Source organism: Erinaceus europaeus, chromosome 18, assembly GCF_950295315.1.
Source record: "Erinaceus europaeus chromosome 18, mEriEur2.1, whole genome shotgun sequence".
In the NCBI taxonomy this organism is placed as follows: domain Eukaryota; kingdom Metazoa; phylum Chordata; class Mammalia; order Eulipotyphla; family Erinaceidae; genus Erinaceus; species Erinaceus europaeus.
This window is the reverse complement of record NC_080179.1, coordinates 25,527,259-25,553,713: the sequence shown is the minus strand read 5'-3', so window position 1 is coordinate 25,553,713 and position 26,455 is coordinate 25,527,259. Positions and strand designations below refer to the sequence as shown.

Here is a 26,455-nt window from a genome sequence, read left to right as displayed (position 1 = left end):
CTCAATGTTGTCTTTATTTGCATTTCTCTGATAATCAGTAACATGGAGCAATTTTTCATGTTTGTTAGCCTTTTGGATCTCTTCTATAATGAATATTCCGTTCATATCCTCTACCCATTTTTGCATGGGATCATTTGCTTTTTTGTTGCTAAGTTTAATGAAGAGTCTTATTAATGTAATCTGTAAAATGGCTAACATCATGTACTGGAGTTCAATATTTAATTGATTCCATTCTTTTATTAACAACTGTTGAGTTCCAGGTTACAGGAGAGTGTAGCATTTTGGCTAATTCTCTACTAATACTATATAACTGCAATAAAAAAGAATTCCTTAAAATTGAGAAGATAGATGAATACCAATAATAACATATGCTCCATCTGTAAAATTTAACATAAACTCAGTAAATAGTAAATTCCCTGGAAATTCTTAATGTTATCTAAAGAAATATATATGTACAATGAGAAGGGAAAAAAGAGCTGATAATATGATTAAAATATGATAAAATAGAACAGTAATTTTGTCAGATAGCTAGCTTAGTGCATAAAGCAGGAAGAGAGATCTGGGCAGTGCTGCACCCAGTGAGGCACACATATTACCATGTGCAAGTACCTGAGTTCAAGCCTCAGCTCCTCACTTGCAGAGGGACTCTTCAAAAGCAGTGAAAACAGGTCTGCAGGTGTCTACTTTTCTCTCCCACATCTCTCTCAGTTTCTCTCTGTCCTAACAAACAAAATTGAAAAAGAATAAATAAATAAATAAAAAGAAAGAAAAGAAAAGAAATGTCCCCAGGAAAGGTGTATTCTTAATTTTGAGCCCCAGAGCCAACCCTGCTAGCAATTAAAAAACAACAAACAAACAACAGCAACAAAAAAACCAGAAAGAATCCCAACTTGCAGTCTGCATTAGGCAAAATTGAGCAGACTTCTGAAAGTACTTTGCTATTGTGTGTCAAAGATTTTGTGTATTTTGATGTAGCACTTTTATTGAAGTGATATATCAAGTAAAGAAAACAATGAACAACAAGGAAGACTGCATATACTGCATAGAATCAAAATACTAAAACTCATGAAGCTAGTAATATAAATTTGATTAATGTTTTGCTGATAATTAGGTCACACCCCTAGCAGTACGATTTTAATCTGCAGTATAATATAGTATTTTTTTAAAGTTTTTATTTATTTATTTATTTTCCCTTTTGTTGCCCTTGTTTTTTATTGTTGTTGTTGTTATTTATGACGTTGTTGGATAGGACAGAGAGAAATGGAGAGAGAAGGGGAAGACAGAGAGGGGAAGAGAAAGATAGATACCTGCAGACTGCTTCACTGCCTGTGAAGCAACCCCCCTGCAGTTGGGAAGCCAGGGGCTCAAACTGGGATCCTTAAGCCAATCCTTGCGCTTTGCGCCACATGCGCTTAACCCGCTGCGCTACCACCGGACTCCCAATATAGTATTATATTATAAAGTATAATACAGCTTTGACAATTCACCATCCCAGTATTAATTGTATTTGTTGATGGCTGGGATATTCTCCAGGCACATCACACTTTCAGTGGAACTCAATTTAATATCGGGGGAAAGATCAGTTGTAAATCAATTATATGTTCATATGCAAAACAATGTTATTTCTCTTAATTTTTAACATTTCAAATTTATAACTTCAAAATGTGATATTTATTTCTTCAAAGAAGTATGAGAGCCAAATGACACTTTTCTTTCTTTTCTATTTATCTTTAACTAGTCACAAGAATTAGAAAACAGCAGGAGATGTCTTTAATAAATATAATTATATGGATGAAAAATAGCTAATTCTGGAAACTGGTCAATCCTTGTGAGCTATTTTGATTATTTTTGACATCAGAGCTGGAAGATCAGGGTTTACATAATTTTTACATGCAGTTTTCTGAATTTACATTATGAATCTTATCTTTTTTTCTAAGCTGAGACTTGCAAATACATCATTACATTATTATTATTATATTATTATTATTATTTGCCTCCAGGGTTGACGCTGGGGCTCTGTGTCTGCACTATGAATCCATTGCTCCTGGAGGCTATTTTTTTCCTTTTGTTGCCCTTGTTGTTCTATTGTTGTGGTGGTTATTATTGTTGTTACTGATGTCGTTGTTACTGGATAGGACAGAGAGAAATCGAGAGAGGAGGGGAAGACAGAAAGGGGAGAGAAAGATAGATACTTGCAGACCTGCTTCGCCGCCTGTGAAGTGACCCCCCTGCAGGTGGGGAACTGGGATCTTTAAGCCGGTCCTTGTGCGTGGTGCCATGTGCGCCTAACCTGCTCCTCTGCTGCCGGACCCCCATGATTACATTGTTAAGCCAACTTCAGCTTGCATTGTGCTGAGCAGCCCATTCTATAGCTGTCAGGAGAGACTCAGGAGAGAGTGGTCCCCTCCATGCAGATCTCTCACTTGTTTATGTGGATGTAGCTGACAGACTGAATTGTTGAAAACAACGTGATGTGAATTTTCCTGATCCAGAACAAAGCTTTAGTTATCCAGCCTCGGGGGCTATGTTTTTTTTTTTTTTTGTATGTGTATTATTTTTATTCTTGCGGATTTTTGTTTAAGTACATGCAGTTTTTACACAAAATTTTATGGAATTGCACATAGTCTTGTGTGAATGGGATTTTTTGTTTTGTTTTTGTAAACCAGTGATATAAAAGGATTTCAACTTGAAATCCTTTCAACTTCAACTCAGTACCTATGTGTGATACATACAAGTCATTATTAGGGGCTGTTTGGGATGCATCTGGTTGAGCTCACACACACTTTACTGTACACAGGGAACCTGGTTCACGCTCCTGGTCCTCACCTGCAAGGGTAGTGCTTCACAAGCAGTGAAGCAGTGCTGCAGGTCTCTCTCTTCCTCTCTCCCTTTCTCTTCCCCTTCTCTTCTCAAGTTCTCTTTGTTCTATTAGATAAAAAGAAATTAGAAGGAAGTCGGGTGGTAGCGCAGCGGGTTAAGCGCAGGTGGCACAAAGTGCAAGGACCTGCATAAGGATCCTGGTTCGAGTCCCCGGCTCCCCACCTGCAGGGGAGTCGCTTCACAGGTGGTGAAGCAGGTCTGCAGGTGTCTGTCATTCTCTCCCCCTCTCTGTCTTCCCCTCCTCTCTCCATTTCTCTCTGTCTTATCCAACAACGATAGCATCAATAATAACTAGAACAATAAAACAACAAGGGCAACTAAAGGGAATAAATAAATAAATATTTTTTAAAAATTAGAAAAGAAAAAAAGGGCCACCAGGTACAGTGGATACTTTGTGCAAGCACCAAACCTCGGGTATAATTCTGATAGCAATTAAAAAAAAAAGACATTATTAGTCTGGAGGGAAAACCACTGTTAATATTGTGAACTTAACATTAGGTGGAGGAAGGCTAAAGTGTATCTGGCTAAGCGCGCATAATATCATGCACAAGGACCCTAATTTGAGTGAGCCTCAGCTCCCACCTGCATGGAGGAGGCTTCATGAGTGGTTAAACATGTCTGCAGATGTCTTTTCCTCTCCATCTCTATCTCCCCTCCCCTCTCAATTTCATTCTTTCTTTTCATTAATTTTTTATTTATAAAAAAAGAAACATTGACTAAACCATTGGGTAAGAGGGGTACAACTCCACACAGTTCCCACCACCATATCTCTGTATCACATTCCCTCCCCTGATAGCTTTCTTATTCTTTAACCCTCTGGGAGTATGGACCCTGGGTCATTATGGGATGCAGAAGGTTGAAGGTCTGGCTTCTGTAATTGCTTCCCCTCTGAACATGGGCGTTGACAGGTTGATCCGTACTCCTGACTTGCCTCTCTCTTTCCCTAGTGGGGAAGGGGTCTGGAGAAGTGGGGCTCCAGGACACATTGGTGGGATTCTCTGTCCAGGAAAGTCTGGTCAGCATCATGCTAGCATCTGGAACCTGGAGGTTGAAAAGAGAGTTAACATACAAAGCCAAACAAATTGTTGATCAATCATGGGCCTAGAGGCTGGAATAGTGCAGATGAAGAGTTAGGGGGTCCTCCATTTTGTAGCTAGCTAGTAGGCATATTTTAGTGATATTTGAAAGGGCCTGTGGCTATACTAGTTTTTTTCTTTTTCTTTTTTTCCCCTGAGCCTGAACTCTGATATACAGGTGGATCCAACTTATTGTCTGGAGAGATGATGTCATAGCTGGAAAAGGACCAGAAAGCTGGATCAGGGAAGACTCCCTAATATGGAAAAGGGGTATAAATACTGTTGACTATAAACCCCATCAAAAACAACAGCAGAGACATATGGGATAATCTCAATTTCTTTCTGTCCTATCAAGTATATCAGAAAGTAAAAGAAAAAACAAGAAGAAAAAAAAAGACCTCCGGGAGTGATGGCTTTATTGTCCAGGCAAAACAAAAAAGAACAAAGGAACGAAAGAAAAATATTACATTGGAAAATTCTCATAGCTAGATGGGTAAACTAGGTCATCTTGTTTATAAGTTAGAACCCTTTTTCTTCATCGATAGCAGTATTGGTATCAGGATGATGATTAATTCTAGCCTGAGTTTATCATAATTTATATGGTCAAATGTATTATTTATTTCTAGTATAAAAATTGCTTAATTGGTCACAGATGAGGATGGGTTGCATTTAGAGGCTAGAGAGAAATGAGCTATGTGTTTAAAGCATTCACAGCTGTATTGATGCTACAGGGAACTAGAAGCAAAGTTGAACTTAACATTACCAGCATCATAGTGAGCGGGAGATACTTTGATTTTTATGTTGGAATATTACTTTCATAGTAGTAAAGATAGTCATAAGAGAAAGAATGGCCTTGGGTAAAGTGTGCCTTCTTCACATTCACTGTTCTAGTTATCTTCTTGGAAATGCAAAACATTCCAGTTCCACATTGTAGAGCATAAAGCATTGCCTATAACATGTCCTGAGTTTGGAAAATTTCCCTCTTTTGTTTCAAATTTATTTCCTTTTTATTTATTTACTTTAATGAGAGAAAGAGAGTAAAAGGTACAGAGATGGGGAGTGAGAGAGACTCCAGGGCACTGCTCAGCTCTGGTTAATGGTGGTGCTGGATATTGAACCTGGGACCCTTGGTGCTTCGGGCTTGAAAGTTTTTTTGCATAACCATTATGCTGTCTTCCCTGACCATTTGTTTGTTTCTTCATGATTAATTGTATTTTACAGTACTTTAAGTCATCTGAAGTATATTCATTGTTGGAAAGAAAATATCTCCAATTAGTATTTGATTTCATTTTTCCCTTTCTTCTTTTACCTCTGTTTCTACTTACTTTTATTTTGCTTCTCAGTCACCTATATGCAAAAATGTTTTCTTAACAGTTTTTGGAAGTTCCACCCTCTTGAACTACCATCCTAACTACATTTAATAAAATAATGAAATACTGGGGTAGGTATGTTCTGGAAAATTGAGAACGTAGATTTAAAAAAAAAAAATGAAAGGGGACAAAATAAGGAAGGGAGGGGGCCTGGCGGTGTAAGCACACATAGTACTGGTTGGAATTCAAGGCCCCGGCTCCCCACTTGCAGAGGGGTCACTTCACAACCTGCGAAGCAGGTCTGCAGGTGTTTATCCTTCTTTCTCCCTTCCTCCCCCTTTTCTCTCAATTTCTGTGTCCTATCCAATCAAATGGGAAAAAATGGCCTTCAGGAGCAGTGGATTCCTAGTGCAGGAACAGAGTGCCAGCGATAATACTGGAGGAAAAAAAAATGCAAGGGCTGCTTTATTTTTATTTATTTATTTTTTTATTGCCACCAGGGTTATCACTGGTACTTGATGCCTGCATGATGAATCCTGGTAGTCCTTTTTCCCCCCCTTTTGTTTCCTCATTGTTGTTTTTTTTTAAATTGTTGTTGTGGTTATTATTGTTGTTATTGATGTTGGATAGGACAGAGAAATGGAGAGAGCAGGGAAAGGCAAAGAGGGAGAGAGAAAGACACCTGCAGACCTGCTTCATTGCTTGTGAAGTGACCTCCTTGCAGGTAGGGAGCTGGGGGCTCCAACTGGGATTTTTTTTTTTTATTGTTGTAGTTATTGTTGTTATTGATGTCATTATTGTTGTTGTTGTTGTTGGATAGGACAGAAAGAAATGGAGAGAAGAGGGAAAGTCAGTGAGGGGGAGAGAAAGACAGACACCTGCAGACCTCCTTCACCGCTTGTGAAGTGACTCCCCTGTAGGTGGGGAGCCAGGGGCTCGAACCACGATCCTTACGGCAGTCCTTGGGTTTTTCGCCACCAGCATTTAACCCACTGCACTACGGCCCTACTTCCTTGAACCGGGAATTTTTTTTTTTTTTTTTTTTTTTTGCCTTCATGGTTATTGCTGGGGCTCAGTGCCTGCACCATGAATCCTCTGCTTCTGAAGGCCATTTTTCCCCCTTTTTTGTTGCCCTTGTTGTTGTAGCCTTGTTGTGCTTATTATTGTTGTTGATGATGTTGTTCGTTGTTGGATAGAACAGAGAAATGGAGAGAGGAGGGAAAAACAGAGAAGGGGTGAGAAAGATAGACACCTGCAGACCCACTTCACCGCCTGTGAAGCTACTCCCTGGGGTCTTTATACCGGTCCTTGCACTTTGCACCATGTGCGCTTAACCCGCTGCACTACTGCTGTCCCCATCTGCTTCAGTTTCAAAGTAATTTCTGTATTATTGGTTGCTAGATTCATTTTTCACTCCATGTGGTTAAGATCTGAGACCAAGTGGATGACCCTGATCAAGATGGCTCAACCTTGACATTCATATCAGGGTAACATAGGTGAAAGAAAGAATAATCCCAGGAAATTTGCTGGAATCACTTGTAAAAGATTAATAAAGACATATTTTTGACCTTGGCAACTGAGTATTGAATTATATCTAAACTGTTATGATACTTTTTTATAAAAGGATCTTATGATGGCATTGGATTCCCTATAATACAAACTTTATACCTAATTATACCTAACTGTTCTTTAAATAGTAATAAATGACATACATACACACATTCAGCATGCCTGTGGTCTGAAAACATGAGTTCTTGTTGTCTAAGATTTACCAAGAAAATTAAAATAATTGCAGCTTCTACTAAATGTCCCTCAAATAAAGGAAAAATGAATTTAAAATCTAGCCTTAAAAATTATCTGATATTTTCTTTATGTGTATAGTAGTGTACAAGATATATTGTGTGCTATTTAACTAGTGCCCAAAACACATAGAATCAATAAAATATTTAACAAACCTCTCAATGTTCACTTTTTTGTTACTTTTCTTTTTGCTAATAAATTTACCTATCCATTCTTTCTCTTTATTATTATTTCTTCTTCTTCTTCTTCTTCTTCTTCTTCTTCTTCTTCTTCTTCTTCTTCTTCTTCTTCTTCTTCTTCTTCTTCTTTCTTCTTCTTCTCTTCTTCTTCTTCCTTTTGTATTGCCACCAAGGTTACTGCTGGGGTTTAGTGCCAGCACTACAAATTCACTCCCTAAGAACTTTTTTTTTTTTGCCCCCAGAGTTATCGCTGGGGCTCCTTGCCTTCACCATGAATACACTGTTCCTGGAGGCCATCTTTTCCATTGTTATTATTGTTGTCATCATTGTTGTTGGATAGTACAGAGAGAAATTGAGAGAGGAAAAGAAGGCAGAGAGGGGAAGAGAAAACCCTACTTCACCAGTTGCAAAGCGACCCCTCTACAGGTGGAGAGCCGGGGCTTGAACTGGGACCCTTGCACTTCATACTATGTGGGCTTAACCCGGTGCTGTATTGCCTGGCCACCCATTTAATATTTTTTTTATTTGATAGAAAAGAGAGAAATTAAGGGAGAAGAGGAAGACAGAGAGGGAGAGAAAGAAGAGACATCTGCAGACAGTCCTGCTTCACTATTAGTGAAGCTTCTTCCCTGTAGAGGAGTGGGGGCTAGAACCCTGGTCCTTGTGCATGCTAATGTATGCTCAATTGAGTGTGCCTCCACCCAGCCACCACTTCTCTTTTCACTGAAGTAACTTGACATAATATTATTCTATTTGGTTTAGATATACAAAAGAATTCAGCATTTGCACATACAATCAAGTCATCCCTTGTTTATCATGGTTAATCGGTTGCAGACTCAACCACAATAAATGAATTTCCCTGAAGTAGGGTTCTTTATTTATAAATTGAATATTTTCTTAGAGTATAGAAAACCTATTTGCAACCTTCTAAATATGGTTTTTAACGTTATCAGAGCCCTCTAGACACGAAATACCACCACTTTAGCTTTGCTTCCTTATTGAAAGAGACAGTAGCAGTTGTATGGATGTTCTTTTCATCTTTATGGATAGATGGAAGACTCATTCAAGTCGCAATGGCGGCAGCCTCCATAATTTCCTTGCCATCTTTGATCATATTCAAGATTTCACCTTCTCCTGGATGATAAGCATCTTCCTCAGGTACTTAGTTTCTTTTTTTTCTCTGATCATTTTTATTAGTGATTTACATGGTTATAAAATAATAGACATATACTTCCACACCACTTCTACCACCAGAATTCCATATTCTCATCTCCCACTGTGGTGCTTAGTTTCATCATCAGAAGGCTTAGAAGAAGCCACACATTTAAGGAGCCATCTTGGGGCATATATTTCTTCATTCTTTTCTTTTCTTTTCTTTTCTTTTCTTTTCTTTTCTTTTCTTTTCTTTTCTTTTCTCTTCTTTTCTCTACTTTATTTCTCTCTTTCTCCTTTTATCTCTCTCTCTCTCTCTTTTGGCTTTATATTTAAATGAAATCCGATAGTATTTGTTTCTCTGTGTCTGGCTTCTTTCACTTAGTATGATCTCCTCAAGTTCTGTCTATACATGTTGTCATAGTTTTCCCTCTTGTTTAATATCCGACTGGACCATGAACAAATGACCTTTCTTTGTCAATTTAGTGGTAAATACATACCGTTCTGTTTACTGTTTTCTATCTTTGCAGCTTATTAGGATATTGTTGAAAGTTGTGGATAGTAAAAAAGGACAAGCATCATTTCAGATGGTGACAAACTGCTGGTCAAGTATTAGCTCCAAAGTGACTTCAGTATGGTGGAAACAGTTGTGTAGAATCTGGTGTTCAGTTTTTTATTAGCCCAAGAGACATGATGGTCTTTGAATGACACAAACCAACCCACATTCACCAATATCTGAAGAACAAAACTGAAACAAAAAATTCTTCCAATATGAATTGATTTGTTGACCAGATAGTCCCTTGGCATGGAGGTGTATTTTAATCTGTACCAACAAACCAACAAGTTAGTTTACAAATCTGAAAATGGAACAAAGTCTGATGAATTTATTTAGATTCTAATATGACACAACTCTGATATTTTTGTCTCCTCAATGTTCTTCAAGGTGTGCTTGTCTCTTCAGAGTTCTCACTCCCCTGGATCATAATGGAAACACATTGTCACATTGTCCAGATCACAGTTTCAATTTCATCCTTAATTCACTCTGTTCATGAGGTCTATATAATTTGTGATACAGATTACTTTTATGTATTTATTTTTACATAGATTTTTTGGATTAGTGACTCACAATTATCTTCCATCTTTATTTTTTTAACACAATTTTTAGGACAAGTGGCTTCTACAGATATCCAATATCATTCACTCTGTGATGTTTATTCCTTTAATTTACAAAGATGAATACTATATGCACAATATTGTGACTGACACTGTTTGATTTACAATAACATCAGTGTGCTGTGGTGTGCTAACCTAATTGTGTTTCCCATGTCATACCCTGGGCAGTACATATTATAATATTACTGCTGTTGATGCTTTTGCTTCAGAGTGGTGACTATGGATGGATAATAAGGAAAGGAAGACAAAAAACACTGAAAAAATGGTGGTGGTGGTGGTGGTGGTGGTGGTGGTGGTGGTGGTGGTGGTGGTGTGTGTGTGTGTGTGTGTGAAAACAGACAGCTTATTTTTCAAGGCAATATGGAAAATTGCCTTCACTTCCCTCTTTTTTCTTACTGTTGACCTACTTTCCTACTAGTAAAGTGAATGTTGAGCTTAGTAGGAACATGAAACAGAGTTCAGTCATTCTGCAAAGGGCACCAATTACTAGGCAGGTGTATCAGGGAGATCTCAAATCCCTTAAGGCAGTTATGCTAAGTGAATTTAGTCTGTTTTTCTCAGACTGGGAGAACACAGACTCTTTTTGGATGACTTCATTTTGTGATGTTAGTCAAACTGAATACTGGAAATGAGATAACCCAAAAAAAAAAAAACAGTTCCCTGCTCCAATTCAATCATCAGAGGGAGACATAGGAAGCTTCTAAATTCAAGAAAGAAAACTTAAAATATCCCATTATGAGGCCTATCATACGGCATTTCAGAGCCATCCTTTTAGATATATTATGCAGTCAATTTTCTTTTTTAAAAAAATTTTAATTTATGAAAAGGGAACATTGACAAAACCATTGGATAAGAGGGGTACAACTCCACACAATTCCTACCGCCAGAACTCCGTATCCCATCCCCTCGCTTGATAGCTGTCCTATTCTTTAACCCTCTGGGAGTCTGGTTGGCATCATGCTAGCATCTGGAACCTGGTGGCTGAAAAGAGAGTTAACATATAAAGCCAAACAAGTTGTTGACTAATCATGAACCTAAAGGCTGGAGTAGTGCAGATAAAGAGTGGGGGGGGGGAGGGGGCTCCATTCTGTAGATAGCTAGTAGACATATTTTAGTCATATTCCAAAGGGCCTGTGGCTATACTAGTTTTTTCTTTTCTTTTCTTTTCTTTTCTTTTCTTTTTTTTTCCCTGAGCCTGAAATCTGAGAGACTGTGGGGACAAAGGAAACCTTCTGCACTGCTGGTGGGAATGTCAATTGGCCCAACCTCTGTGGAGAGTAGTCTGGAGAACTCTCACAAGAATAGACATAGACCTTCCATGTGACCCAGTAATTCCTCTCCTAGGGATATACTCCCAGGACTCCATAACATGCAACCAAAAAGATATGTGTACATCTATGTTCATAGCAGCACAATTCGTAATAGCTAAAACCTGGAAGCAACCCAGGTGCAAAACAACAAATGAGTGGCTGAGAAAGTTGTGGTATATATACACAATGGAATACTATGAGCTATTAAGAACAATGAACGCACTTTCTCCAACCCATCTTGGATGGAGCTAGAAAGAATTATGTTAAGTGAGCTAAGTCAGAAAGACAAAGGGCACCAAAGTAAAAACCCTGGGTTAAGGGTGAAGGTGTGTGTTCGGCTTCATGGGGCGGGGGCAGGGTGGGGGGATGTGAGGGTGGGATGGGACACAGACTTTTGGTGGTAGGAATGGTGTTTATGTACACTCCTATTAATCTGCAGTCATATAAATCACTATTTAATTAATAAGAGAGGGGAAAATTTATTGAATGTCTCAAACTTTTTAATGCACAGACCATAGGCTGAGTGTTTGCTGTGTCGATTTTCTTTTTAGCAATGTTTTTTCAGTGCTAGTTATAATATAAAAATGCTAAAACAAATACAAGCACATGTTTGGATTATAAAAGACTGCAAGCCATAATAGTATGGTGAAATACTAATCTTAGTATCCTTTGACAGTGTTAGTAAAGCCAAAAGCTCAGGTAAAAGACCTCTGGTCTTTGACATTATTATCTTCAAAGCTTTAGACAATCATCACTTAGCCATATAATCTGGCTCTTTGGGAAAGGGTAGTGCAATTAATTTATCCAGGGGTTGATGACTTCTTGTGAACTAGAATATCAGTACAATAACTTAATAGTTTGTTAGAAAAGAAATTTGTACAGAGAAGCAGGGATGATCTAAAGATAATATATAAAACCATCCAAAAATGTTCATTTTATTAATATATAAGTATATCAAATTCATTTTTAACTATAAATTGATGGTCTTTAAGGATGATGTCATAAGGGTATCACTTTTATAACAGGTAAGAGTGAAAAATGTTAAAGGTCATCATCCCCAAACCAAGCCCTGGTTTATTTATAATATAGGTGTTGATGGAAGAGCCTATCAGATAGGGCAGCAGATTATTGGGCAGATTGTTGCATTTTGCTTTCTGTGGTGGTCTTTTACATTTTGACAGATTCTTCTGTTTTGAGATAATTTAAACATACGGTTATGAAGCAGATTAGAGCTTTCAAATCAAAGTTGAATGCCGCCTCTGCTGCCAGGAATACAAGTATGTTGCAGTGAACGTATATATAAATAAATGGAGAAACTATGTACATGCCTGAAAGCATTTGCTTTTGGCAGTCTCTTCTAGAGAAGTAAAACAGTAGTGAGGAAACGCTGGGAAAGCTAAATTCTTGCCCAAATGTCATACTTTTGTTAGTCTATAATCTTCTGAGTATGTTGATTCTGAGTTTCTCATCAGTGAAAATGGGAGTCTAGGAGGGTTTTTTTTTTTTTTTCCACCAATGTATCCAATCGTATATAAAGTGTCTGGCACATACTAGATCTTTGGTTTATATTTATCAAGTAAATAAATCCATGAAATGAGATTAATCATAGCTGCCTCACTGTATTCAGCTTGGGTATTTTAGGGGAGAAGAATAAGACAAATTGACTTGCTCTCATTTTCAAAGAGTCTTTAATAAATCCAAAGTGATATTGCTTATACAACCTTTCAGATGAAAGTCATTTTTATAGCCAGCAGCAGTTAACATCTACCAGAAGCATGACACCCAAGTCTCAGCCTGTTCAACTCCCTCAAAATGACCTGAACTTTTAGCTGCGAATTGAAAACCTAGACTCAGGAATAATGGCTCTCCATTTAACTTTTAGCTGCGAATTGAAAACCTAGACTCAGGAATAATGGCTCTCCATTTCACCACTCTGGTTGTGTTCTTTAACATTTAGTTTAAAGACTTTGATGTATTTAAAATGAAGACATGACTAATACTTACCTAAGAAGCTGCAAGGATTAAGTGAGATAATTCATGCAAAGTTGTTTGCATAGTACAGAATTTGAAAGAAAATCCAAAAATATTACCTTATATTAGTTTTTTTCCATCCAATAATTTCTTTTCAGTTCATTTTGTGTATCTCTTCCTGTTTGGTGTGTTTCCTTGTTGTACTTGAGCCTGTTATCAGTCTCTTAAGAATGATGTAGCAAAGTAACCAACTCAACATTTTAGAATCACAGAAACTTCTTGTCTCACAGTTCTGGAGAATGGAAGACTGAAATCAAGGATTTGGCACAGTAGGAAAGGAGCTTTACATTTTCTGCTTCCAGTAACCTCAGCCTTTCCTTGAGTTTTGCCAGTAACCTCGTCACTGTATACATCTCCGCACGGGCATTTCTGGATTTTTCTTCATTTATTTCTTCTATGCCTATTTTTGTCCATATCCCACCCCCTTTTACATTAATATTTGTCATATTGGATTAGAAACCATCCTAATAACTTCCTTTTGGTAACTTCTGTGAAGATTTCACTCCCTAATCAATTTTTTCCTAGAGTATTTCCTGTTACATTTTCAACATATTTGGGAATAAAGAGGGCATAATTCAGTCCATTACAAAGTATTAGCGTTTATTTTATCTTCCACTCAATGTAGATGTCCTTCCCCAGTAGAGAAGAATAGTATATATAGTGCAGGTTGGCAGCAGTTAGGTTTAAGTTAGCTTTGCCGTTAACTGTCTGCAATAAAAGAAATCACTCTTTCTGCAAGTCTGTATTTTACTATAAAATAAAAGGGTAGGACTAGATAATGTCGAGCATGCTTTCCAACTCCAAGTCATGATTACAAAGTGTGTTTTTCTCTCGGCAACACTGTATCTCAGCCCTCTATGATGTTCTGTATATCTTGACATTCTTGTAACTAATAAAAGATTCTGATGTATCTTTCATATGGCATTTTTAATCATCTCAATGCATACTTGGAATAGAATCCCACTATTTGTAATGCTATTCCATGTACGTATCAAATGAAGATAGAAATTGAAAAATAAGAATAGAAGGGAAAACACAAAACAGAACTTCAATACACAAAACTAGTGCTTGTGTATTGAACAAAAGTAAAGAACTTTGGGGTTGGGGGAAGTGTTCAGGTCCTCAAACACGATGGCAAAGGAGGACCTAGGTGGAGGGTTAGATAGTTATGTGGAAAATTGAGAAATGTTACACTTGTACCAACTACTGTATTTTACTATTGACTGTAAACCATTAATACCCCTAATAAAGGAAAATCTATGTATACCTATGCTGTATACTTACGTATACCTATACAAACATCTATGTATACCTATGTTTAGAGCAGCACAGTTTGTAATAGCCCAAACCTAGAAGCAACCTAGGTGTCCAACACCAGAGGAGTGTCTAAGTTGTAATACACATACACACACACACACACACACACACACACACACACACACACACTGCAATACTACTCAGCTATTACAAACGACAAATTCTCCTTCACCTCATCTTGGATGGAGGTTGAAGGAGTCATGTCAAGTGAGATAGGCTAGAAAGAGAAGGATGAATATAGGATGATTTCACTCACAGTCAAAAGGTGATAAATAAGAATTGAAAGAAAAACATCAGGACATGGACTGAGTTTGGTGCATTGTTCCAAAGTAAAGGACTAAGGAGAGGAGACGGAGGGGGTTCATGTCCTGGAGCATGATGGTAGAGGAGGTTGGAAGTGAGAATGTTTTGCAGAAAAATTAAGAAATTTTACAGATGTACCAATAACTGTATTTACTGTAAACTATTTATCCCCTCAACTGAAAAAAAAAAAAAGACAGTCTTATTGTTTCCTAATCAGAAAACATTGACAAGTAGATTCAAGGTTATAGAGTACCAATAACCTCATTGGAAAACTGCTGCTCTAGGTGCTCACTGACTTTTGTTACTTTCTCTTTCAGCTTCCTCCATCCTCAAAAGGGAGAAGCGACTGAGGACAAAGAATGTGCATTTTAGTTGTGTCACAGTGTACTACTTCACCCGGAGGCAAGGCTTCACAAGTGTGCCCAGTCAAGGGGGCAGCACTCTGGGCATGTCCAGCCGACATAACAGTGTGCGCCAGTACACTCTGGGGGAATTTGCAAGAGAGCAGGAGCGGCTCCACCGAGAAATGTTGAGAGAACACCTCAGAGAGGAAAAGCTAAACTCTTTAAAACTAAAGGTAAAAAAAAAAAAAAAGACATCTGAAATTATTGTTTTTTAAAACCTCATAGCCTTACCTCAGTTTAGACTGAGTTCACCATTCTTCTATTTATATTCACAGACTATAAACTTCACATTGTATACAACAGATTGTCAATGGACAATTTTTTTTCTTCTTTTTAAGTAAAAAGTGTAATCTTATCAGTATAAGCAACATGGGAAAATTTAGCTGACTTAACTTATTTATAAGTATCATTAGCATATAGATCCTGTGTATAGATTGAGACTAACTGGTATCCAAGTTAGATAAAAGGTACCTTCTCTCCTGGCACTTACATATTAATAGGAAATATATTAATCATATGTCCAAACCAAATAAAACTCCAGCTTCAGGAATTGAACTGAGACCTGAGCAGATAAACAGTTGTGGTGGGATGAACCATAGTAACTACATAAACGCTAGTTTCCCTAAAGCTGAGACGAGGGCAGAGCAGCATGAAAGAGATAGGCAGGGATTTATAGACTTGAAGGCATTTTCCTTCTCTTTATCTAAAGGCCATCAGAAGTCATCCAAAAGTTTTAAGCACAGAGTTAAGGTGGTGAGATAATATGATCTTGTTCCTGATGAAAAATTTGGAGTTGGGCAAACAGCCATGATTGGAGGCATATGGTATCTGAACAGCCCACAGGAGATATCTGATAGTAAGTAGATAAAAATGATGATGGTGAAGATTGAAAGAAAATAACAGTCCTTGATGACAAATTTGAAAAAGAGGGAAACTGTCAAGAATGACTCATGGGCAGGAGAAATAACTCACTAGGAAGGGAGTTTTCAAATACTGGCACCATTTGGATGTACCTTGGTCCTAGAGGAAACTCCTTCCTATACTTCAATGTCTCTCCCCATCTTACTGTAGCTACGTCTTTGTCTCTTTATCTGAACAAAAACAAGTTGGCTGGAGAGTAGTGCTGTATGTGCAAGGTTCTGGACACACACACACACACACACGGGGAGAGAGAGAGAGAGAGAGAGAGAGGAAATGACTCCTAAATTTCTGACTTGCAAAATGGAGCAAGTTATTGGTGATTGTACTAAAGAAATCCAGGAACAGATTGTCAGTGGGGGCAGGATTAAATAAACACTGTTTTTTGAGAAGTTGCTCAATTAAATTGGATACAACCTAACCTAGAACATGTTTCATATTTCCTTTTGTGGTTGTTGGAACAGATTTTATTGACAATCTCTTAAAATATTTTGGTAGCAATGTACTACCGTTTTTATTTATTTAATTTAATTTTTTTTTAGCTTAACTAGTCTCAGTTTTGTTCTGACATCATCCTTTCTGCCTTTCTGATTCACTAAAAAACTGACTTCACACCCTACCATAAAGTCTGAAATCGGGGGCCAGGTGGTGACACACCTGGTTAAGTGCACACATTATAGTGCGCAAGGACCCGGGTTCAAGCCCCTGGTCTCCACCTGCAGAGGGAAAGCTTCATAAGTGGTGAAGCAGGCCTGCAGGTGTCTCTCTGTCTCTCCCTTTCTCAACCTCCCCCTCCCTTCTTAATTTCTCTCTGTCTCTATTCAATAATAAATAAATAAATAACAATGTTTTTTTTTAAAAAGACTGAAATCATCCTCCAAACTCAAATATTTATAGAACAGTAAAAATAGCTTCCATGAACTTAGTGACATTACTTTGCCAGGCACTTTATAAATATTATCTAATTTAACACAGAAATCCATCAGGATACATAAATTATGAGACCATGTATACAAATAAAGAAGCACAAAGGTATTAAATAACTAGTCCATTCATTAGAAAACTAATTACATTATCTTGTTACTTCCTAAGTTTAAATTGATTATCCCCTAAAGCATTAGCAAAGACTCTTCATACCTATAGGAAGTCATTTTATTTTGAGGTTTGGTACTGTTTATAGAGATTTTTTAGCAGCTGATAGATAACAGTAGTTATCCAAAAGTCTTATTCTAACTTCACTCTTAATATTAGTATTTGTTTTGTAATAACAGTTGTTCTGAGGTAAGTAACAAAATTGATGTAGTTAAAGTGAATATATTATTTCAAGTGGAACAGCACAGAGAGAGGTGCAAACTGGAAAGCAAGCACTGTCAAATACAAACTTTTACTACTTAAATTCTCTTTTAAAATGTGTTCTCTGAGTAGCAGTAAAATGCCTCCCAATGGCATTCTAGTGGTGGGGATTGTGTGGAATTGTACCTTGCTTACCCCCACAATCTTGCCAATCATTATTAAATCATGAATAATAATAATGAAAAAGAAGAAGTTGAAAATAAGAAAACACAAAGCAGAATTTAGACTGGGTTTGGTGTATTGCACCAAAGTAGAAGATGCTGGGGTGAGTGTTGCGGGTGAGGGTCCTAGAACATGATGGCAGAGGAGGACCTAGTGGGAGTTGAATTGTTGTATGGAAAACTGAGAAATGTTACACATATACAAACTACTGTATTTTACTGTCGACTGTAAACCAATAACCACCCCTCCCCCCAACAGAGGGAAAAAAGTGCCTCTCAAATAATAAATAAAGCATCTGGCAAGATAAAGATTTTCCAGGTGGGGGTATAGCACCAGTGGCAGTAGACTTTAATATCTGAGGTACCAGAGGTACCAAATTTGATTCCTGTCACTAAGCAAGAGCTGAGCACTGCTCTGGTTCCTCTTAAAAATAAAAGCCCACACTATGAAGATCAAATAAAACATAAGAAACTCACTGGAATTGAAATGGAATAGTTTCTCTTCTACCTATTAGATAATCAACAGCCCCAGAACAGTAATAAGAAATTTCTCTTTCGGGTGTTGGGCGGTAGGTAGCACAAAGGCTTAAGCTCATGTGGCGCAAAGAGCAATGACCGGCATAAGGATCCCTGTTCCAGCCCCCAGCTCCCCACCTGCAGAGGTGGGGGGGGGGTGCTTCACAAGCAGTGAAGCAAGTCTGCAGGTGTCTATCTTTCTCTCCTGCTCTCTGTCTTCCCCTCCTCTCTCCATTTCTCTCTGTCCGATCCAACAACAAGGACATGAATAACAGCAACAATAATAACTACAACAACATTAAACAACAAGGGCAATAAAAGGGGGGCATTTTTTCCATTATGCATGCCTTTGAGTTCAAAGGAGAGGACACTTTCGTACAATGACATTTCATCTAATGAATTCTTTTTTTTAAGTTTTATGTATTAATAGAGACACAGAGAAATTGAAAGGGAGAAATGACACCTGCAGCACTTCTTCACTGCTTATGAAGCTTTCCCTCGGCAAACGGCTTCTGAGGGCTTGAATGGGTCCCTGTCCTTGCACATGGTAGCAAGTATGCTGTACCAAGTGCTTCATTGCCCAAAGAATTCTTAATGCTGAGAATTTGGTACAAGTTACTCATGGACATTTCTTGCTCTGCCTTTATAGTAAATATTTTAGGAACTAATATGATAAAAAATTAGCTTTTCATTGTCAAGTTTCTTCTTATGTGGTAAATAACTCAAATTCTGAGTTAGATTGAGAAATATATACAATTAGACTGTAGAACCAACCCAATTCTTTCTTGAGAATTCAAGTGTGCCTTTCAGGTTCTCAGTGTTAATACTGTAGGCACTGTCAAAAAAAAAAAAAAGTTAATAGAGAAACTTGATTGAATAAAACGCATGTTCCTAGAAAAATAACTAGTTTTAGTTTGCTAAATTACAGAGAAGAATCATTTTCCCCCCATCAAGCCCATTCAAACATGTCATACTCTACACAGTAATCAATGTAGTCACCCCACTACTATACTCTTTTCCAAATTAAGTGTTTTGATTTCATCATTGGCATCACATTGTTGAACAATTAACTTAGCTGTTATTCTCGTTTCACATGTATCTGTGAAATGTGTTAAGCAGCTATTTGCATGTTCCTCAGAGTTGACATTCCAGTTTCGTCTGGGTTCTATCTTACTGAATTCTGTTCATTTATTCTAGGATAATTAATTTAGCTTTCATAATTTTCAAGTGGTCTCTCTCAGTTTTTGTTTTGTTTTTTTCATTCTTGCTTTTTCTTTCTCTCCTTTCTGAGAGTAAAGATATCTCTAGAACCATTTCCAGTGACGTCTCAGGGTTTTCCCACTTTCCATGGTTTCTCTGGTCAAGTGTTCCTTAAGAAGTGGTTTATTGTTTGCTCTCTTTCCTCATTAAAAAAAAAAAAATCTAGGGGTCAGGTGGTGGTGCACCTGGTTGAGTGCACATGTTACAGTGTGTAAGGACCCAGGTTCAAGCCCCTAGTCCCCACCTTCAGGGAAAGCTTCACAAGTGGTGAAGGGCTGCAGGTGTGTGTCTCTGTCTTTCTCTATCACCCCCTTACCTCTCAATTTCTAGCCGTTTCTATACAATACATAAATAAAGATAATTTAAAAAAATTTTAAAAACTGTTCTTTAAAAATATATATCTAGAGCTGTCAGAGTACTGCACTGAATGTAGTATTTATAGATGCTGATTTATAATGATGTGCCTGAAATTTATATAACATGATGTTGCAATATTCTTTCAATAAAAATTATTTTTAAAAATGTGATAGTTCTTACTTTAAGGATAAACCTGTAAAAAAAATCTCTATCTTTAGTATTCTTCATCTCAAATATTAGTTCTGTGATAGCATGTTATTCATTTAGTGCCTTATCCTTAGAACTGTCCCTTCAACTCTCCTTCCCTATCCTGCCCATTGTATCCTTTCAATGGTCTTTTGAGTTAACTAAACTCCATGCAGTTATGATAGTCCTACCTTCCAGGCATTTATCCTATATATTATTTTTAACCATTGTTTAACAGATCAGGACCAAATTCAGGATACTTTTAAAGTAGTGCTCCTCAGTAGGATAAGGGAAAGTTACCCAATTCACGGTACTTCATCCTGAGCGACATTGAAATCCATTGCTGAGTTGGCCCATGGCTGCTGCTAAGTGCTATACTCGTCCTTCCCCACTTCATTAGTGTGCAAAAGAGCTGAGTGTTCCATTTTCAAAGAAATGGGGTGGGGGGGGGGAGATAGTTCATCCTGTTAGAACACCAGCTTGTACACCTGAAGCTTCACACGGGCCACAGGTTCAATTCTTGGCACCACCATATGCAAAAGCTGAGCAGGTTTCTGGTTGTCCCCCTATGTGTCTCTCACTCTCCTCATTCCATAATTCACAACTTTAAGATACTTTATTTATTTTAGTGAAAGACAGATACACAGAAAAAGATGCACAGAGAGAAAGATCAAAGCACTGCTCAGCTCAGGCTTATGATGACGCGGGAGTCAAAGTAAATTTTGGTTAGGTAATGTCAGAAAATGCTTTACGTTGTATGTTTATGTATACGTATACCTGTATGTATGTTTCTACCTCATGGACTTAAAAATAAAATAGAGTAACGGGCTAGAGAAGTGATTCAGCTGTAGAGCACATGCATAAGTCTTCAGAGCATCACCTTAAAATACATGCTTATAGACATAGAATATTTATTATTATGACTACAATTAATGCTGTGCTGGGAATACAGTGACAACTAAGAGAGTTTTTCTTTATTTTCTATCTATTCGTATTTTGAAGGGAGAAAGGATACATGAAACCAACACCAAAAATATTGTTCCTAAATTAGGTGACTTACTATGATGATTAAATGCAGGCAAGGGCAAATGACCTAAAAGTCAAATGAGAGAGTGAAGAATAGCACATTAGACCAACAATATTAACTACTACATGCACCAGTTCCTGCTTGCATTTCCAATTGAAAGACCACCTCCACATGTCCACAAGATAGGTACACAAAGGAAGTGCTAACTGACTAGGCTGTCACACCTCTTTCAGCTCACTTATTCTTTTCTGAGCTTGTTGTCTGTGTCTGGATCACACTTTCCATTAAATCTGAGGGATTTAACTTTCTTTTTTTTTTTTTATTATATTTCTTTTTTTTTTTTTTTCCTCCAGGGTTATTGCTGGGCTCGGTGCCTGCACCATGAATCCACTGCTCCTGTAGGCCATTTTTCCCCCTTTTGTTGCCTTTGTTGTTGTAGCCTCGTTGTGGTTATTATTATTGCCATTGTTGATGTTGTTCTTTGTTGGATAGGACAGAGAGAAATGGAGAGAGGAGGGGAAGACAGAGAGGGGGAGAGAAAGATAGACACCTGCAGACCTGCTTCACCGCCTGTGAAGCAACTCCCCTGCAGGTGGGGAGCCGGGGGCTCGAGCCGGGGGCTCGAACCGGGATCCTTATGCCGGTCTTTGCGCTTTGCGCCACATGCGCTTAACCCACTGCGCCACCGCCCGACCCCGGGATTTAACTTTTTTGTAGCTTTTCTTTTGCCTCTTGCTCTACAGCCGTGAAATTAGTTCTTGGAGTGTGGATGCAATCCTATCTTTTGTCTTCTTTGTCTTCTCTGTAGTTTTCTATTATTAGTCTAATAATTTTTATTCTAAATTTATCCTGTAAATCTGACTCTAGTATTGGAGTCAAATATGGATTCTCAGTGTGATCACTGAGCAAAATGTCTTCTAAAGGATCCAGTTTTCTTAACCATTAAAAAACAAACAATAAAAACCCCCTCCGTGGCTAGGGCAACAGTGCCATTGATAGCTCAGTAGATTTCAGTGCTCAAAGCACCAGAAGTTACAATTACCATCTTAACCAGAGCTTTCATATTTCATAAGACTGTTTTATTTAAAAAGAGAAAAATATACGCCAAGTGCAAGGACCAGCATAAGGATCCCGGTTCAAGCCCTCAGCTCCCCACCTGCAGGAGAGTCACTTCACAAGCAGTGAAGTAGGTCTGCAGGTGTCTTTCCCCCTCTCTGTCTTCCCCTCCTCTTTCCATTTCTCTCTGTCCTATCTAACAGCAAAGGCATCAATAATAACTACAACAATAGAACAACAAGGGCAACAAAAGAGAAAATAAATAAATATGTAAAAAAAAAGAAAAAACTATATATGTATATCCTAGTCTTGAATATATGGCAACTTGAGTCATCCCTGACATAATCACCATGTTCAGAATAGATATTGAGGGCTCTTAATTGTAATGAATTGTTTTTACACATTCTTATTTCCTCTACCATTATTTTCTCATGTGTTCGTAACTTTGTAATAATTAGAAGATCTTAATACTAAAAATACTTTTAGATTGCTGAAAGTTTTTGTGATATTTCACTCTGGTTTTTAGCATTTTTGTTAAGCTTAGGTTTTAAGTATTATATCTCATTATCATTTGCATTGAGTTATTTTTTCCGGACATTGAATACACCAAAAAAGTTTATTGCACTGAAATTTATTCACTACATAGAAAGCAAAAAGAAGGGGGAAAAAAGAGTGAATGTTGGCTTTCATTTGAATTATCCCTTTCACTTGATTCAAAGCAGTCTAAAAATAACTCCAAAAATTCTGACATTAATATATCCATTCATCAAATGCAATTAGAGAGGCAAATGTTTTACTTTACTGGGCTTTGTACACTGTCTACTCAAACTTATCAGTGTGAGCCAGGGATCTAGTCCAGGACTTCATGGATGCAAAGACTACTTATTGGGCTACTTTCCCTGTAAAATCTCTGAAATATTTAAATATATATAATTTGAAAATCTTTGCAAGTTCATATCAGAAACACTTTGAAATTCGTTTTAATATATATTTATTACTGTAATGTTCCTATTTTTGTCTAAAGATGAATCTTCTGATTATTTTTCAGTAGATTCAGAGTTGTCTGGCTAAGAAATTTGGTCAATAGTAAATATTTTTTTATCTATATCATGGACTTTTCCATATGAAGATGAGAAAATGTATTATAATGTCACCAAAGTGCTTTCAATGTGTAATAACTAAACTGTTAGGATTAAAAGTATGTCAGTAGTTATAATTAATCATGTTTATAAAGTTACCAGTTAAAAAAAATTAAAGGAGAAAATAATTATTCTATTTGGAACATTCTTGAATAATTGCTGGTAGAGTTTAATTTATTCCAGTACTACTCAGAATACATTTCTTACTCATATTAAGAGAAAAGATTTTTTTAATTAATGAAGAAGCATAATATATGGAGGTATAATAATTAAGAGATGGAATGATAATTCAGGGTTTACTGATAGATGAAATGATTTAGAAAAGAAATGGAAATAGAAACAAAATAGAAATATATGAGATGAAGTCATTCACATGAGCTATCGTGAGGAAAGTATTGCTTTGGGTGTGGGTTCATGTCAGCTCCTTTGGGGCCTACTTTTATTGTTTCAGTTGCCTGTAGGCAAGGATCTGCCCACCACTGGCCTCAGTTCCTTGTCTCACTGAGGTCACACTGACCTGACCGATTACTTCATATCAAGTCCTTACTTTTAGAATGTTCTGTAGGGCAACTATGTTTTTAATCCTTGTGGCACAGTGCAGCAAAACTTGATTTCCTACTATGTGGTTTTGTTTTAGCCCGAAAGACAGTGTTTCTATTTCAAGGACAATGTGTTTGCTGATTTAGGTGGCAATGTTTCCCACTAATATGCTATTACTGCTGAAAAAGGACATAGGACACGTTTATTCCAACATCACAGCTACCCATCACAAACAGAGTCTAAAGATAGCTTTCACTGACAGTCATCTATAACCTTTGGTCTTTTCCACATCACACAGGCTGGAAGCTCTAGCTACAGTTCCTAGCATTAGGAGGTTAAGAGTTTCAATTAATAGTTTTCTGTTGCCAGTACATTAAAAAGCCTTCATTTTCCTCTCTGTGACTTCTTACAGAGAGAAAGAAAAGGAAATTATTTGACTTACAAGCACTTATTGATTATGGGGAACATGCTGTTTTCTAATGATTTCTGTCTTGCCGTGTGTAAAAGTAGAAATGGTGAACCCAGCCCATTGTAAGTCTCTTCATTTGTTGCTTTGTATTTCAGATGACTAAAAATGGCACAGTGGAATCTGAAGAAGCTAGCACTCTTACTGTGGATGACATTTCTGATGATGACATTGATTTAGACAACACAGAGGTGGATGAATACTTCTTTCTACAGCCCCTGCCAACAAAAAAACGGAGAGCACTGCTGCGGGCTTCTGGAGTAAAAAAGATTGACGTGGAAGAGAAGCATGAGCTCCGAGCCATCCGCCTGTCAAGAGAAGACTGTGGCTGTGACTGCCGTGTGTTCTGTGATCCAGAGACATGTACCTGCAGCCTGGCAGGCATTAAGTGTCAGGTAAGGATCTGGGTTTCAGGGAATCCAAAGACATTCTATACCACCTACTAAAGAGGCAGTTGTGTTACTTCTAATGACATGTCTCCCCCCGTGTAGAGGTCAACTTGGAGACAAGGCAAAACTGAATTCAAGAAATTCAAGAAAAGACAAATGATGATTCATGGACATTCTGGCTATAAGTAATATTTATTTACATCTAAAAACGTGAAAACAACCCAAACTGCAATTGAGTTTATCAGAACAGTTTCCTGTTAGATTAGTGTATTATGTTAGCTGCTTGTTATAAGTCTTTTGCAAATTATGACATCCCTAACATATAAATATATATTTTCTAATCTATCTGTGAGATATAAAATACTGAGTAGAGGTAGTATGAAAAGTGGGAAAATTACAATTCTGGGACATAAGAAAATAGAGTTCTACTTCTAGCTCTCCTCTTTATCAACTAAGTGAAGTTAGCAAGGTAAATTTTTTTTCACTTTTTTTTTTTAATTTCTTTACTGGGGAATTAATGTTTTACATTCAACAGTAAATAAAATAGTTTGTACATACATAACATTTCCCAGTTTTCCATATAATAATACAACCCCCACTAGGCCCTCTGTCATCCTTTTTGGACCTGTATTCTCCACCCACCCACCCCAGGGTCTTCTACTTTGGTGCAACACACCAATTCCAGTTCAGGTAATTTTCTAACTCAATTTCCCTATCTCTAAAATAACCCACTGATTCCACTTGCCTGGAGTAATTTGTGACTAAATAAGGTACCTAAGAGTTCACAGTTTGGAGTTTAACAGTTGTTTCAATGTTATCTCAATCCCTGAGGTGAAGCACAGTGCCTGAACTTTCTTATGTTATGTAATTTATCTTCTCTGTAGGCTATGGGAGTCTGAGGGGTTTTTTTAACAGATAAGTAGATTTTTTTTTTTGTAGCTTAATCACTCATTCAAGAGATAAACAGGGTGGAGGATAGATAGCATAATGGTTATGCAAAGAAACTCCCCCACCCCCAACCCAGGATACAAAGTCCAGGGCCTAATCCTGAGTCCCACCACCAGTCAGAGCTGAGCCTGGCAGTGCTCTTTGGCCCTGTGAGCTTCTGAATTAGTCCTATTTGTATTTGGTGGGTTCTGAGGAAAATACTCACTGTGTTTCCTAAGTTATCAGAAGAGCACTGTGGAAAGGCTCCCACTATATAGCCACACCTCCAGACCACTGAGAGTGTGGATCTTCTGAGTCACCCAGCCAGTTCTCCATCCCCCTGATGTCCATATCCGGTATTCCTGCTGTAGTTCCTGCCTCTGAGGGGCAGTAGCAGTGGAGAGTCACAGTTGTAAATTGGCGAGTTTTAAGTGATTCTCTTCTCCCTTAGGCAGTCTTTCTGATGATAAAACTTAAACTGGAAGTGGTGCAGGTATGGGTGGCAAACTACTGGATCAGCACTAGCTGCTCCAGACAGTACACAGGGGTTTTAGCCCAAGAAATCTCCTTAAGCCCCTCTCTGTCCATGAGTTACACTTGTTTCAACTCACACTTGGTGAATACCCAAAGTAACCCTAGTCTTATCTTGTTGTAATTCTCCTTCCTATCTCTAAAATAAAGGAGCCGGACTGAATGAAAGGTTGACAAACTGTCATAAAAAGCTGAAGCCAACCTGTGTCTATTTTTATAAGTAAAGTTTTATTGAAGTAAAGTTATGACATGTTTGTTTCTTTTCACATTGCCTATAACTGTTTTCATGCTTACTTCAACAGCAGAGTTGAGTAGTTCCCACACAGACTGTCTTACCCACAAAAGTCTAAAATATTCTCTGACCCTTTGCAAAAAAAGAGAAAAGGAAAAGAAAAAAAGTTTAACTAGATGATTCTCAAGTTTCATCTGCTAAAATCTCACTGATTCTCTGCAGTTAGTTAGGAATTACTTTGTGAGGAAACCTGCCTTTTTCTATAAAAACAACCTACTGGGCAAGGAAAAAGGAAAGGATAATTTTTGTAATGAAACAGTTGTCTGAAATGGATTTACAGGAAAGAATTAATGAATAAGGAAACAACTACAGGTTCTGTTCTTATGACAATATTTTTTTTCTTTCCCTTTTTCTCTTTTTCTTTAATTAGAGCACTGCTCAGCTCTGTCTATTGGTCATGCT

The 26,455-nt window shown here is 37.6% G+C and overlaps 1 protein-coding gene across 4 annotated transcripts in view; it reads left to right on the top strand.

The window, feature by feature from the left end:
- CSRNP3 (cysteine and serine rich nuclear protein 3) overlaps nt 1–26,455 on the top strand; it is a 219,154-nt gene that overhangs the window by 179,471 nt on the left and 13,228 nt on the right. For all 4 annotated transcript variants that reach the window (XM_016195315.2, XM_060177782.1, XM_007539326.2 and 1 more), the window contains 2 exons: nt 14,849–15,108; nt 24,013–24,309. In XM_016195315.2, coding sequence (XP_016050801.1) covers nt 14,849–15,108; nt 24,013–24,309 — 557 coding nt within the window. The remainder of the gene's footprint in view (nt 1–14,848; nt 15,109–24,012; nt 24,310–26,455) is intronic.